We start from the raw sequence: 14,349 nt of genomic DNA, 5'->3' as shown, positions 1-14,349 counted from the left end.
TTTAATTGAAAATGGTGACGTATTGAATAATGAAAACTGAACTCTGTTTGCAGGTCTGGTATTGTTCCTAGAGGAAGATCATTACGTAGCCGAAGACTTTCTCTATCTCCTCGATATGATGCAGTCTTCAATAGGTAGTCTATGCCCGCACTGCGATATACTCTCGCTGGGCACATATTTAAAGACATTCAACTACTATACATATAACAGTAAAGTAAGTTTTAGTATTTGAATTTCACAAAAAACAAACTAAATTTATTTTGAAACTTAAGGGTGCTTAATAATTATTCTTTTCCAAGGATATTCAACAATATTCTTTCAAGAAACAACATAACAGAACGCATATTAAAATTAACGCTTTCAAACTGCTTTTGAGCTCATTAACCTATTTCTCTCTCTTTCTCTCTTTTTTATTATTACAAAAATATATTTTCGTTCGATTTTACTTCACACATCACTGCGCTACAAATACTTCCCCCAATTTATTTGTTTATTAATTTAATGGATCGTTTCATTTGTGAATATATATTTTGATTGGCGACAGACTAATAAGAAATCCCTTAGCAGCCAATATGCTTCCTCGCTGCTCACTTCCAGCAATTTATTAGGATATAATCGCAATAAAAATAGAAACTCACAGCAATTGTCATCGCACGCATCGTCATCGTCATCGTCCACATCAGCTGCGAATAGTTTTAATAAAAAGTATTTTAATGAAAATAATAAAGAAAAAGTGTATGTCGGTGATACAATCACCAACACCAACAACGCACGCATCATTAACAACCACAATACCATAACCACTTCCACCACAACCACAACAGATAAAAGCGCCGCACAGCAATCGTGGAGTTATCACGTGCTACCATCACTGTATTCTGTCTATCAGAAGGTAGTTGGGCTAATAGAAAAAATGCAAACAAAACTAAAAATAAAAATAGCTACAAAGTAACCTATCCATGCTGTCATATAGCCCTGACAATTATTTGTATTATATTTGTATGCTTTGTATTTAAGTAACTAAATTAGTTAAATCATTAATCGATATGGCCTGTTTGTCGTCATTTGCTATGCGGTCTTCATGCATTTGTTTATTTGTATATTTTTATGTGGAGAATTTTTTATGTGTGTGTTGGCATGGGGGCTGTTAGTTAATATCCCATGCCTTTTTTCTTGCTTCTTGCTTTCTCCTTTTCCCCTTTTTTATTTAGCGCCATTTTTATTGCTGACTGCCGAACTGTCCAAGTTTTCACTTTAATTTGTTCGCCATTTGCACGAAAATGTAAAGCTGTGCTATTTTGAGTTGTTGCGTTTGTGGAAGTCGCATTAAAAATTAAAAGTATTAACTTTACTTTTGCATTGTACTGTTTGACGTCATTCCTTTTAACGGTTCATTCCAAGAACTCTACACACATTCACACATTAATGCATTCACACAAACATACTTGTGATTATGTAACTTTCAAATAGACTCTAAAATTAGATTTTGTGATTTGAACAAAGGCGTTTTAAAATGTGTACAATTTTAAAAATAACCTTACTGTAAAAATAACTGTTACTTGGTGGAATTTTAGAGAGACTGGTTTTTATAGCAACCGTTCTAAGCAGCCTAGACAGACAGCGGCGTTAATCGGGATTACCGGCGCAGTAATTCTGATTAAAATTGTACGTTGTTCACGTACAAAAATACAAGTAAAAACACTCTTCCCCCTAGCTTTTGACAGGCCAGAGTTTGACAGGCAGTCAAGTGTGTGATGGTGTGAGGGCTGCAAACGAAAGCCGACTGCAGACATTACCGTACATTTGCACATTCTACAGATGATGTTAAAAAAGCTCTGTTAAAACAGAAATGTCAGATAGAGACCGCGAATTTTACTGTTGTCTGCCTTACCAAATTTTTTACCATCACTGTTATTGCTGTTGTAATAGTGTGTACATTCCTCATACATGTACGAGGAATGCTGCTGAAGTGATAGTCCTTGGCTGGATATAAATACGGCCGTTCGGGTAACATTAAACCGACTGTGGTGGTAACGTTGCCATTACTGTCTTAACATAAGCTATCATTTCGTAGTTTGGCAACTCAGTTTTCATTTTATCGAACGATTTGCATGGTCGAATACAGCGATCCGCGATTTGCTTGATTAAATTTTGAAAATGAATTATAAAAACTGGAAGGTGCGCACATGAGAAAATGGAATCAAGTCAAAACAGAAATTTTAGAGATGTTAAAACACATTTAGTTAGAGAAGCTTTGTAAAGATTCTATGCTCCTCAAAGAAGTAATCGGGAGAAAAAAAGACGCATTTAGTAGAAAGTATTGGTATGGGGTTACACGACTGCTTTCTAACATGACGCGATCTGTCATGTGCGGTAAAAGTACATAAGCTCCACATGTGTACACTTGAAGATACAAAGGCTATTTTCGTTCGCGAGCACAAGTGTTGGGCATGTCTGTTTTAATCCCAGATCATAAAAGTTCGTTTCTCTCAGAACAAACACCAAAAACATTGTTCTTCAACCTTTGAGAAATTTATATTTCCCGAGACGTATCGCTCGTTTATTGCAAGAACGTCCTAACTAAAAATATTAAAGGTTTGTGAAAAACGGCTTCAATTTCAATATCCAATTTGCTATGCCTCTCTAAGTAAAAATGAAGACACAAGTTCACCTAATGATATAACGGTAAAGTACATTGAGTACTATGTCGTTTTAATGCGACACTGCGGGAAACGTTTCATGTTTCCTTATTCATATTAACCATCAGAAAAGATATGGTGTTATGAGAATGCTTATTGGTTTCACGTTAAACTACGGCCCATACGTCGTAATCCAGGGGATTAAGGTCTGTAGAGATGGATAGTCATATGTTCGATGTGTTGTGGTCATGGAAATTTTCAGCCATCCATTCTAGGGTCGTCATCGCTTTGAGAAAAGGAGCAAAGACTTGCTGAAAGGTAAGCAGGGGTTCACTACTGTCCCAGAACGTCAATATATGTAGCAGAATTCACTCAAAATCTTTGAATAAAGAAGTGTAGTGGTATGACACTTCCCTTGTTGCTCACAATACCCAAAACCACAACAGTAGCTGGAAACTTTGTGTGCATGAAAACTGGAATCTCTGTAGTATTTAAACATAGAAATCTGTCATTTCTGCAGTTGGTCTTTTGGTCTTGGTCAAAATTTTTTGTCACAAAAAAACCATAACATCTCAGTCGCTTCAGGATGTTTAATTTTGTTTAGAAGACGGTTTGATCGGATAACTCACTGTTATCGTGTTTGCTACGGTATAAATTGTCTTCTGCGCATAACGTAACGGATAAGGCCCTCAGAAGAACTAACCTCCCTTGCAAGGGCCCCAATGATTTTGAAGAGTCCTTGTCAATGATCGCTTGAGCTTATTCAATGAATTCTGCAGATTGGATGGGGTTTTTTACGTTTTGCAACAGATTCTGCATCGCCGCCTGATGCTTCCAATTCACGGTGAACCTTATGAACGAATGAACGGGCGCAATTAAGAAAAATAGAGATTTCTAAATCGGTGTGATTTGCACATTTAGTGACGATAACTGCACGTCTTTTCATTTCTTGAAATAAGTTGCAGTCCTCCATGTCTTATCTGACAAAGAGCAAAAAGAAAAATAATGGTTTCGGGAAGTTATAGCCATATATTTTTATATTTATTTAATCAACAAACAGTACGCTTACTGATTATTGATAGATATATAGTGTCGAGGCAGTGTCTCTTACTATGATAGGAAATTAACTACTCAAGAAGTGGAGAGTGTAAGCGATAACCCTCAAGTTTAGCTATCAATATTGGTTGAGATACCCCATCAAAAGCCTTAGAAAAAACTGTATAGATTGCATCCATTTGAAAACGCCTTTAAAAGACATCCAAACAAACTTCCATTAAGGTAGCTAAATTCGTTAACGTAGATCTGCCAGGCACAAACTCAATTTGATTGAGGCATAACAAATTTTTAACAGCAAAGTATATTTTGTCTTTGACTATACACTCAAAAAATTTAGAAACTGTAGTTAGCTTGAAATCGGCCTATAATTTTCAATATTAAGTATAGGCGTAATAAAAGTTCAAAGTTCAAAAGTCATCAATGAAGTCTCCAGCAGAAAGTGCCATGTTGAAAATATGCTTTAAAGGCGTAATCAAAGCAGAACAACTTTTAATTCGGATAACCGATAGGCCGTCAACATCGGTATTAGCTTAAGCTGGTTTAAACAATCACATCAACGTCAGTCAAATTAAATTTCCTAAAGTTGATGAAAGTATATAAGTTGAACAGGATACCTTCATAAGCAAAGGCAAAATCAGTATTGTCTGAAATAAAATTCGAAGAAAAAAATTTAGCAAAAAGATTGGCAGCAGCAGAAATAGAATTAGCTGAGACCCTTTAAGACAAACCGAATCAGCTATATTTGAGCAGTTTTTCTTGGATTTTATGTAACTCCAAAAGGGCTTGGCATTATATATAGCCGCCCAAACCGTTTACCGTTCCGAACGCGTGTCGGCATATAGCTGCCCAAATTAGAGTCACGTTTTCATTCAAAGACATTAGGGACCATTAATTAATTGACGTCTTATCTTCCTTGTAATGTAAACTTACGATGTGAGACAACGGTAGAGTCAGAACGAATTTCAGTTCTTCGATTCAGTCTCTCAGTGTCACTTCCAGAGGATACATCAGGCTTTTTATATATTTTATATTTTATCCTACGCACGATGGCTAAGCGACCTAGATATGATACGTTAGATCTAACGAATACTACTTTGAATCTGATAAGACGGAATATGACGGCATTACTTCGGCAAGTTGGGGTGAAATCCGTGCAATAAGGAATCCACTCAGGCTTTCAACATTAGCAGCGATAGTAGTTTGATTATAATTATTTTTTGATTTTATGAAAAATTTGTTAAATAAATCTTTAGTTTTTAGAACGTTCAACGTATTTATTTTCTTTACTGCGCACTCCAATACCTCTCGCCCTCAGTGACGCTCGCCCGTCGACCGGCGCCATCCCCAAAGGGTTAACATTGCATGTCTTCAAGTACCGTATGTACCCTGTATTATATATATTTTGCTCAACAGTATTCATATTTTTTTTTCAATAATTTTTTCTTTAATCGAAATATTCTCTAGCTCGAGAAAATCATAATTTTATTACAATTTTTTTCCTATCGTCGTCCATATTTTATTAGCCCTTTATCCTTTTGTTTCTTCCTTAAGGATAAAGCAACCGGTTTTTTATTCTATTTCATTTTTTATGAAACCTTGTGCACACTTTGTGAAGACAAAATAAATACGTCTGCGAGTATATAAGAGGTGCACTTAACAGGTGTAGGAGCGGAAATATCAAGCTTCGAAGTTCAAGTGCCTTTCAATGTTTTATATCAACCTTCTGATTATTTCACATAAAATCTCATTACCATAAAAATAGTTAATTACTATGCCAGTAGTATGCACTTGAAACGCTTATTTTCATATAGTACCTTCGTATGTATGCTTGTATGCATGTATGCATGTTTCCCACTTTAGTACGCCGCTTAATTCGACCTAAGAATCTATCATTTATATCACTTATATGTGTACATACGTGTATATGTGTGTGCGTGCCATTTTGTTGTGTACTTGTGTATGCGTGTGAAAAAACTTTTTGGATAAAATATTAAATTACGTATTCTAATTGTTTAGGTTGTGTACCGTATATCACACGTGTCCAAGCCACCAACACAAAATAAATTTCGTGAGGTATCTACTAATCCGTATTTTATGTGCACATTTGTTTGCTGAAAGCTAAAGTTAAAATTAATTTAGGGAAAAGGACATTATATTTACTTTTTCAAGTGTAGTACAGAGAATAGTTTAAATAAGAAATAGGTGGACTTAGTGATTGTACTCGTAAGCAGTCAGTAATTAGTGGCTAGCAAGCAGTAAAGTGACTACTGACTGTTGTTTGAAACTCGATATATGTAAATACCCTTAAACCATCAAAATTTAGGCTAGGATATATTGAGTAATTTTTGGTAAAAAATATATGCTTAAAAATAAGTTGATGTTTATTTTTTTGTTTTCGTTTTCATTTACTTCGAGTATAAAACATAATTATAGTTTTTACAGACCATTTAGAGCTAAGATGAGCTAAATTAGTACAAATAGTTAAATAAATAGATTTTAAAAAAAGTGTAGAAATTTATAAAATTCAATCTTTGACACCGTAAATTCAAGCGGAATAGAACTCGAGAGATCATTAAATTCTCTTAGAGCGCGGGCAATAGAAGCATTAAGTGGCATTAACGGTCGTCTGGTATGATGGATGAATAGACTTTCTTGTTGCTGCATAAATCAAAACTGTATTTTTCAAAATAGCTGGCGCGATGTCTTGCCTGTCGTATACTTGAGGATCAGAGCTAAGAAATTTGTTCAGCTTTAAATCGGAATCACAACTCCTGTCGAGAAACTTTAAGTTGCTAATTTTCTTACTCTGCCTCAATGAGAGTGCGACAAAAATATGGTTTAGTTCGAATCAAATTGAATCTGACTTTCTGTCCGAACAACTTGATGATTAGATTGCCATTTTCTCTTTAACTCTTTTGGACTAGAAATTATTGAAAACAAATGAAAAGTTGCCCGCACAAGAACGGCGAATCTGCCTTTAGAGCAAAGCGCGCTATAGCTTAGGCAGAAGACGACATTAATCGGGATTACCGGCAGTTAATTCTAGTTAAAATTTTAGTGTGACAGACCGTTGTTACGCGGATTAGATAACAGCTGATTTGCGTATTGAATAGTTTTGTCAGTAAAAGATGAACCGCAGGCGGCAAATAGTTGCTTTCATATTAAGAAATAATTATTCATTAAAAGAAAATCTTTAATTGCAATTTCTCAAACTGCTCCGAAATATCAAAACTATGTATTAATGAAATTTCGAATGTGTAAGTGCAAATTAGCATTGCATCCTGTCCTTCTTGTAATTCTCTTTAAAAGTTTCACTATTTTTCATTCACAATTAACTGTCATTTTTCGGCAATGTTGCCATCGATTCTCATTCCCCTGTCTAGGCTATTATGCCAATCGGATGTCAACGATTGTTTATGTTTGCTTTAAATAGCTGCCATAAATAAAACAAAAAAAAACACCTGTCACATCAAACGGCCTCCTTCAATATTATTCAGCAATCTGCTTCTTCCCCATCGCGTGTAAACGTTTACCGACGGTTATTCTGTCGACATTCAACTCTTTAGAGATATCATCAAGAGCTCGACATGCACATTCATCCAATAATTGTTGTAGTTGAGTATCTTCGAATTTTTTTCGGTGCCCCTTCGTGATCTTTATAGCTCACGTCGAAATTGCCGCTTTGGAAGCGTCGAAACCACTCTGATAGAGCGTGATTACTATAAATATTGATCAATATACAATTCGTTTCAGCTGCACTTTTCTTTAAAAGGTAATAATGAGGCATGACTTCCCGCAAATGCTATTTTTTCGGGACAAACGTCGACATTTTTGACGCCAGATATAAAAGGATCTTCACGCTTCAAAGGAATGTCAACTACTGCGATCGAAACCTCACATATACACCTTCAAGTCATATAGTATTACTAGAGCGAACACAAAAATAGTATAAGCAGGGTCACCTCTTTTACGAGGGCGCAAACTTATTCCAATACCCAATATTTTAATACTTCTGCCAAAATATTTCGAAAAAATTTAAAGAACCGATTTGAAAGTAACTCCAGAAATGGAGTTTTTATAAATTAAATGAATTTTTTAAAATATTTTTTCCAAAAATCTGCACCGAAGCTGATACCTCTGTCTTCACTGACGTACCCAAGATGGAATCGGGAGTCGGAGCAGAAGTTTTCTCTAAATCCAATTTATAATTTCTCTATTCCCTTAAAATTGTCGAATACTGCTAGTGTTTTTCCTGCAAGCATGCAAAATGCTTAAGGAACGCGGAAGCTAGGGAGATATTAACATTTTACCCGATAGTGAAGCCGCGATCAAGGCTTTGACGACGCCGTGGTGCAGATCCAAACTAGTCAACTCCTGTAAGGAGGAGATCAAATCTCTTGAGTCTGCAGGTAACATTTCTCTGAACTGGGTTCCAGGACATAGGTTGCCAGGAAGGAGACTGACCTCTTACCCGATCATCGGTATCCGGCTGAATGTTGAGTCCTCATAATAGTTTCAAAACGGCGCTTTAGTGCCAGGAGTGCCAAGTGGTACTTCATCCATTTCACCTACCTTCGCCAAAAAAATAACTCCTACATTTGTTTTTAAACTGTATCAACAGAATCAACATAATAATATTTCTGATACTTTTTACTTATTCTATCTATTTTTGGAAAATAAGTTTAAGGAAAACTTTAATAACCCAATCTTTTATAGTTTTATACAAATCTCCTCGTTGGAGAACATCCACAAATCATTTAGACCTTATATACCCCCACTAATAATAGTCGAAAGGGGTGATATCACGCGATCTTGGTAGCCAATCCACTGGTCCGATACGCACTTTAAATTCCTCATCAAAACGACTATGCCGTAAATCCATTGTTTCACCGGCTGTATGGAAAGTAGCACCGTCTTGTTAGAACCAAATGTTGTGAAGATCGCGGGCTTCAATTTCTGGCATCAAAAAGTCGTATATCATGGCGAGAGAGCATTTGCCATTCACTGTTACATTGACACCAGCCTCGCCCTTGAAGAAATATGGGCCGATGATACCTCCAACCCATCGGCCGCACCAAACGGTTGTTTTCAATGCATTTAATGGCTGTTCTTGAATAGCTTCGGGTTGCTCTTCAACTCAAATATGGTAATTTTGCTTATTGGTGCAGTCATTAAGCCAAAAATGAGCCTCATAGCTGAACAAAATTCGGATTATCGGCGGATCATCGGATCAAGAGCCCAACGACGGAAATTATGACGCTTTGGAAGATCCGCCGGCTTCAAATCGCGGACTAGATATTTGCGTAAAATCGCCCAAGTAGTACCATAAGGTAGGTCAAGTGGTTGAGATCGGCGCCGAATCGATTCTTCCAGACCTTCGGCAAAACTCTCATTTACAGCCGCAATATTCCCCAAACATCGACCTATACGTGGTCTAATCGGTCGAGTATCATTGAGTAATGTAAAATTATGCTCAATTTTCCCGATGGCTTGCCGAATAGTTCGTTCGGTAAGACGGTTATGTACACCATAAGTTGGCCTGAGCGCGTGATGAACACTTTTCACAGAGCGTCGTTTTTCGTAAGACAATTGTATGATTTGTAAACGGTGTTGAGGCGTAAGTCTTTCCATGATGAAATGTCAATGAATACTGAGAAAATATGTATTTAGTTTGACAATAGTCACGCGTGGTGTGTCGAAAACCCCCTTTTGGAAGAAGCACCTCCAATCTGATCACCGTTTATTAGTCAGACTGAACAGATGTAACAGTTTTATAGTCTAAAAGAAAAAACACATTGACGTATTGCGCAATCGTTGCAAATTTCTTAAGTTAAGTTAAGTTCAGTCTTCACAAACTGAGTTTTAAGTTTGACAATTGTTTCACAGCCAACGGAGTTGCCTGGTGCTAGCATCAAAAGAGCAATCGCTGGCATAAAATAACCAAAACTCGCGTGTCTGTCTGTACACAGTCCTGGGATAAATATTTATGGTTTTTGCCGGTGGTAAAGAAAGTTAGTAAGATGCGTGATTTATCCACATTTTTATTATTGAATTATTGCTAGCCTTAAGCTTTAAAAAAGAATTTATTAAAATATTCGTCTTAAAATTGCATGATTCGAGCTGCTCCTCCTCGGTGTTTCCTCCATTTGCATCCAATTCACTTTTTTCGTTCTATGCTTAGTTAATGTCATGGTTTAATTATAATTTATAACAATGCGAGTAATTTTCAAAACTGTACATATGTACATATTTATATATTGAAAACATGCTTCAGAGTTCGAAACTTTTTAATGTTTGGCTACATACATACAAATATATTATCTAGGCGTACAAGAAATATAGAGAAATCAATGCCAGTCCGATTGAGAGTACGACATAATTTGTTTTCTTTTCCACAAAGGTCGAAGTGATGCCCTGGATAAGTAGTAAACATAATATGGGTTTCGCATTCAATCGCAGCACCTGGTCCAACATACGAAAGTGCGCGCAACATTTCTGTTTTTACGACGATTACAATTGGGACTGGTCGCTGCACTATGTGTCCCAGCAGTGCTTGCAGAAGAAGCTGCATGCAATGATCGTTAAAGGTCCAAGAGTCTTCCATATTGGCGAATGGTAAGCTAGGGACTGATGAAAAATAACTTGAAGAACTACACAAGCAATTTCTTTTTACTAATTTCAATTTCAATTTTTTTTTCAGCGGCGTCCATCACAAGAAGAAAAACTGTGAATCCAATCAAGTGATAGCGAAGGTGCAACAAGTCTTACGTATAGCTCGTAAGTCTAAACAGCTGTTTCCACGCAGCTTATCGCTAACAGCGGCAAGTTTAGTGAAGAAGACCAAACTGCGTAAGGGTAACGGCGGATGGGGCGATCGACGTGATCATCAATTGTGTATGAATATGACGAAATCGAGTAATGAAAGTTGAATTAAAACCAAATCACCAAAGACACACTGAATTAGCAAAATTTAGACACTAACAAATACGCAAGAAAAATAATAATCAATTAGAAGGTTATTTAGTGCACAATGCGGAACGAGGATGTGTATGTATAGGAAATATCACAGTTATAGCTAAATAATTTAAGAGGTTTTTTTTTGGAGCACTAAGGCAGTGTATTTGGTCATGGGTTCGATGTAGACTGCAAACATTAAACATTACCTTTTTTTTAAATACGTTAGCGCCTCGTCAGTCAATGGTCAAGCCTCTAAAAGTGTTTTGCCTTGAAAAGTATTTTTTTTTTTAAATCAACTATCATTTGAAGGGGCGTAAAATGTAAGGACCGGACTCCCCATTAGTAGTGCAACATTAAAACGCATACCCCGAAATGGAGTAGAAACTTGGCCTTAACATCTTTGAGGCCTTAAGTGCCGATTTATTACTATTAACAGAGCCTTAAATTGATTTAAAACAATAGTTATTAAATGGTTTATTTTCAAGTAGAAAATCTTTGACAGGATTCGGCACTCGAAGTGTAACCAATTAAAAACGCCATACATTTAGTTTGGAAAATTACTTTTATTCAATTCAAAGTAAAAAATGTGTGAAAGTAATACAAAATTAAGAATCAATTTACTTTTGCTCAATATGACCACCTTTTGGCTTGACTATGGCCTTGAGACGGTCCACAAATGAATCGCAAGCTACCCGAATGTGACTTGCAGATATTTTGGCCTACTCGCGGACAATGGCTTTTTTCAGCGCTTTGAGGCTGGGTAATCTTTTAGTCTTAGGTATTTTTTAGGACCTTTCTCTCTAAATTGGACCAAAGAGAATAATCAATCGAATTCGCTTCTGGTGAATTTGAGAGCCATTGTGTGAACTTTATGAAGTTCTTAACTGTCAACTGTTAACTTAGTCATTCTTCGTTCACTCGAGCTTTGTGAGACGCTCTTGACGAGTCCTGTTGAAACGTCCATGGTCTGCCACCGAAATGTTTGTCTGCCCACGATTTCAAAGCAACCAACTCCAGAATACTTTTCCGATAGTATTTCTCATTTACCTTGACGCCAGGCTCGATGAAAACGATTGGAGAGCGCCCATCAGCTGCTCAGAGCGCTGTTTGGTTGAAGGAGATTGGCCTCTGGAGGCAACTTCCTGTAGGACATAGTAGCATCTTGAAGCAGATCTCCCCTTCCTACTCTATACTTCGCACTGATCTCTACATCCGCAAACTGAGTTTTGAGGGTTGTGCTAGGGCTATCTTTCCGAACAAGCAAGATTGAAAAGAGGGCAGAGTCAGCACGGATATAGGTACTTCTGTTTTCACTGGCGGATCCAAGATGGATCTGGAGTGGGAGCGGGGATTTTCTCTAAATCAGCCAATATTCGGTCTCCTTTAAATTGCCGGAAAGGAGCAGCGTTTTTCAAGCAGATGTGTTCGCGATCCTGCAAGCATGCAAAATGCTTTGGGATCGCTGTTGGGAGGGAGACATTAATATTTTTTCCGATAGTCAAACGACAATCAAGCCCCTGTCGTCGCCGTATTGCAGCTCTCTTCTCGTAAACACCTGTAAGGAGGAACTCAAACGTCTCGAACGTGCAGCAAACATTTCCCTTATCTGAGTTCCTGGGCACAGAAATATAGAGGAAAATGAAAATGCCGATCAGCTTGCCAGGAAGGGGTCGACAGAATAGGTTTCAATTGTCCCCTTCTCAGACATCGGTGTCCGCTTGACCGTTGTTAAAGGGAAACTTCACAATTTCTTTCTAAAAAAAAAGCGTAAGACAGATGGAGGTCTGTCTCATCGTGTGCTATTTCAAAAACACTATGGCCTCAATACGATATTAAGAGAACGCTTAAAGTGATGGCAATCCGCCACCATTCAAATTCCAAACTCATTGCGGTGTTCACTGGTCACTGGGTGATCGGTACTCATGCTGAGAAGCTTGGAATTCCGTACAACCCCTATTGCAGAAGCTGTGGTGATCCTGCAGAGAAAGGGACTGTTGAGCACTTTCTCTTCAAATGTCTGGCTCTGGCAGCTAGGCGCTTGAGATTCCTTAGCGTGCCCTTTGGGGATGGCTTAAAGAAATTCTCCAGCCTATATTCCTTTTCTCTCCTCCACTGCATCAACAGCACTGGATGGCTGTAGACGGTTTTCTCTTCCCTACATTTTTTCGCAGGTATTAAAATGAAGCAAACCTCGAATACGAGCACAAACTCCTCTATTTCTTCCCCTTCCGCCCTTCTCCCACGAACAAAATGTTTCCCTTCAAAATGTTTCTCTGTGTAAATGGGCACTTAGCACAATTTGTTTATTTTTTTTTAATCAGAAATTAGATTAAAACATTTCATCTCAATTTAAAATTCATTTTAAATAGATTAGTAAATAATTAATAATGGTTATAAGCCTGCTTATGCCTGCCTCTAAACTATCCAAACTGGCACTAGTCTTTGTCTAACCTAAAAGCGGGGGGCTACACATCGAACCCATGAACTGTACCGGACACAAGATTGAAACATTTAATATGCATACATACAACATTTAACAGTTTTCAACTGATCATAGGATCATATAAATACATTTAAATGTACCAAGCAATGAGTGGAGAATCTCAGAGTTGTATTTTCTTTTGTAGGTTTCATAGTTAAAATTGCTATTATGTGATTTTTCACTTATTGAAGTTTTAAATTCGAATTCTAGATATTCTATAAATATAAAGGTTCATAAAAATATCAGTAGATTTAAATATTATCCAAATCCCGTGTAGCTAAAAACTGATACTACGAAAAAGTAAACGAATAGTTTCATAGGAATATTGCAATAAGAATTAGTGAAACCCCTTTAATAAATAGATGAAAAAACACTATGTTACTCACAAGCAATGCCAATATCTTTTGTTAATTACAACAAAAAAACAACAAAAACCACAAAATTAAATGGTGCATATGTACATATAAGTACATAATTATATATGTATGTGTATATGTACAGAATTTTTACATTGAAAATATCTCAAATTTAACTATTTATTTTAAATATTATCACTTTAACAAATACTAACCGGCATGCACAGGCATTTTTGTGATGGCATTGTGCAGGTCAATATAAATAAAAAAAGATTTCAAACTTTTCCGCATTGCAATACAGAGAAAGGAAATCGGAAAATCTCAAAATGCATATAGTACTGAAAATACATCTAGTCATATTTTAATTAACATTTACTGTTAAGAATAACGAACATAAATTATGTATTGTAGCATAAATCACAAAAAAACACAAAAAATGCCACTGTAAAACTTTGTTTTTGTACAACAAAAAAAATTAAGCCAACCAAATCTTATTGTCATAAATTAGTAGTAGAAAATAGAGAACTATAAGGATTTGACTAGACATACAGACATACACTTATTCTAATGCAATAAATAATCATACATGCGTATGTATGTGTGCGCGTACATCAAAATAATATACACTAGAAATTAAGTTTCCGTCCAAATACAAAAATTTCGTTTCGCATTTTGAACAGAAAAACAAAAACAAAAAAGAAATTGGAAAGAATTAATTGGCGTTGCAAAAATAAATTCTATTTTTTAATACACAATTTCGGAAGCACTTTCAGAAATACGTTACTTTTACTATTTGTTAGGTTAGGTAACCGTCAACCTTTGAGTAACCTAACCTAACCTAACTATTTGTAAAGAAAAG

At 36.4% G+C, this 14,349-nt stretch overlaps 1 protein-coding gene across 4 annotated transcripts in view; it reads left to right on the top strand.

Moving 5' to 3' along the window:
* LOC128855761 (alpha-1,6-mannosyl-glycoprotein 2-beta-N-acetylglucosaminyltransferase) overlaps positions 1 to 13,004 on the top strand; it is a 64,076-nt gene extending 51,072 nt beyond the window's left edge. For 2 of the 4 annotated variants that reach the window (XM_054090922.1, XM_054090923.1), the window contains exons 9-12: positions 54 to 214; positions 545 to 892; positions 10,096 to 10,310; positions 10,396 to 13,004. In XM_054090922.1, the coding sequence (XP_053946897.1) occupies positions 54 to 214; positions 545 to 892; positions 10,096 to 10,310; positions 10,396 to 10,624 (953 nt within the window). In that variant the 3' untranslated portion in view covers positions 10,625 to 13,004. The remainder of the gene's footprint in view (positions 1 to 53; positions 215 to 544; positions 893 to 10,095; positions 10,311 to 10,395) is intronic. The other 2 variants (XM_054090924.1, XM_054090925.1) reach the window with 1 other exon arrangement.
* Positions 13,005 to 14,349: the final 1,345 nt, after the last annotated feature.

The sequence above is a fragment of the Anastrepha ludens genome, chromosome 2 (genome assembly GCF_028408465.1).
Source record: "Anastrepha ludens isolate Willacy chromosome 2, idAnaLude1.1, whole genome shotgun sequence".
NCBI classification, from domain to species: Eukaryota; Metazoa; Arthropoda; class Insecta; order Diptera; family Tephritidae; genus Anastrepha; species Anastrepha ludens.
Note: the sequence above shows the minus strand (reverse complement) of the source record. Positions and strands in the feature narration are given on the sequence as shown.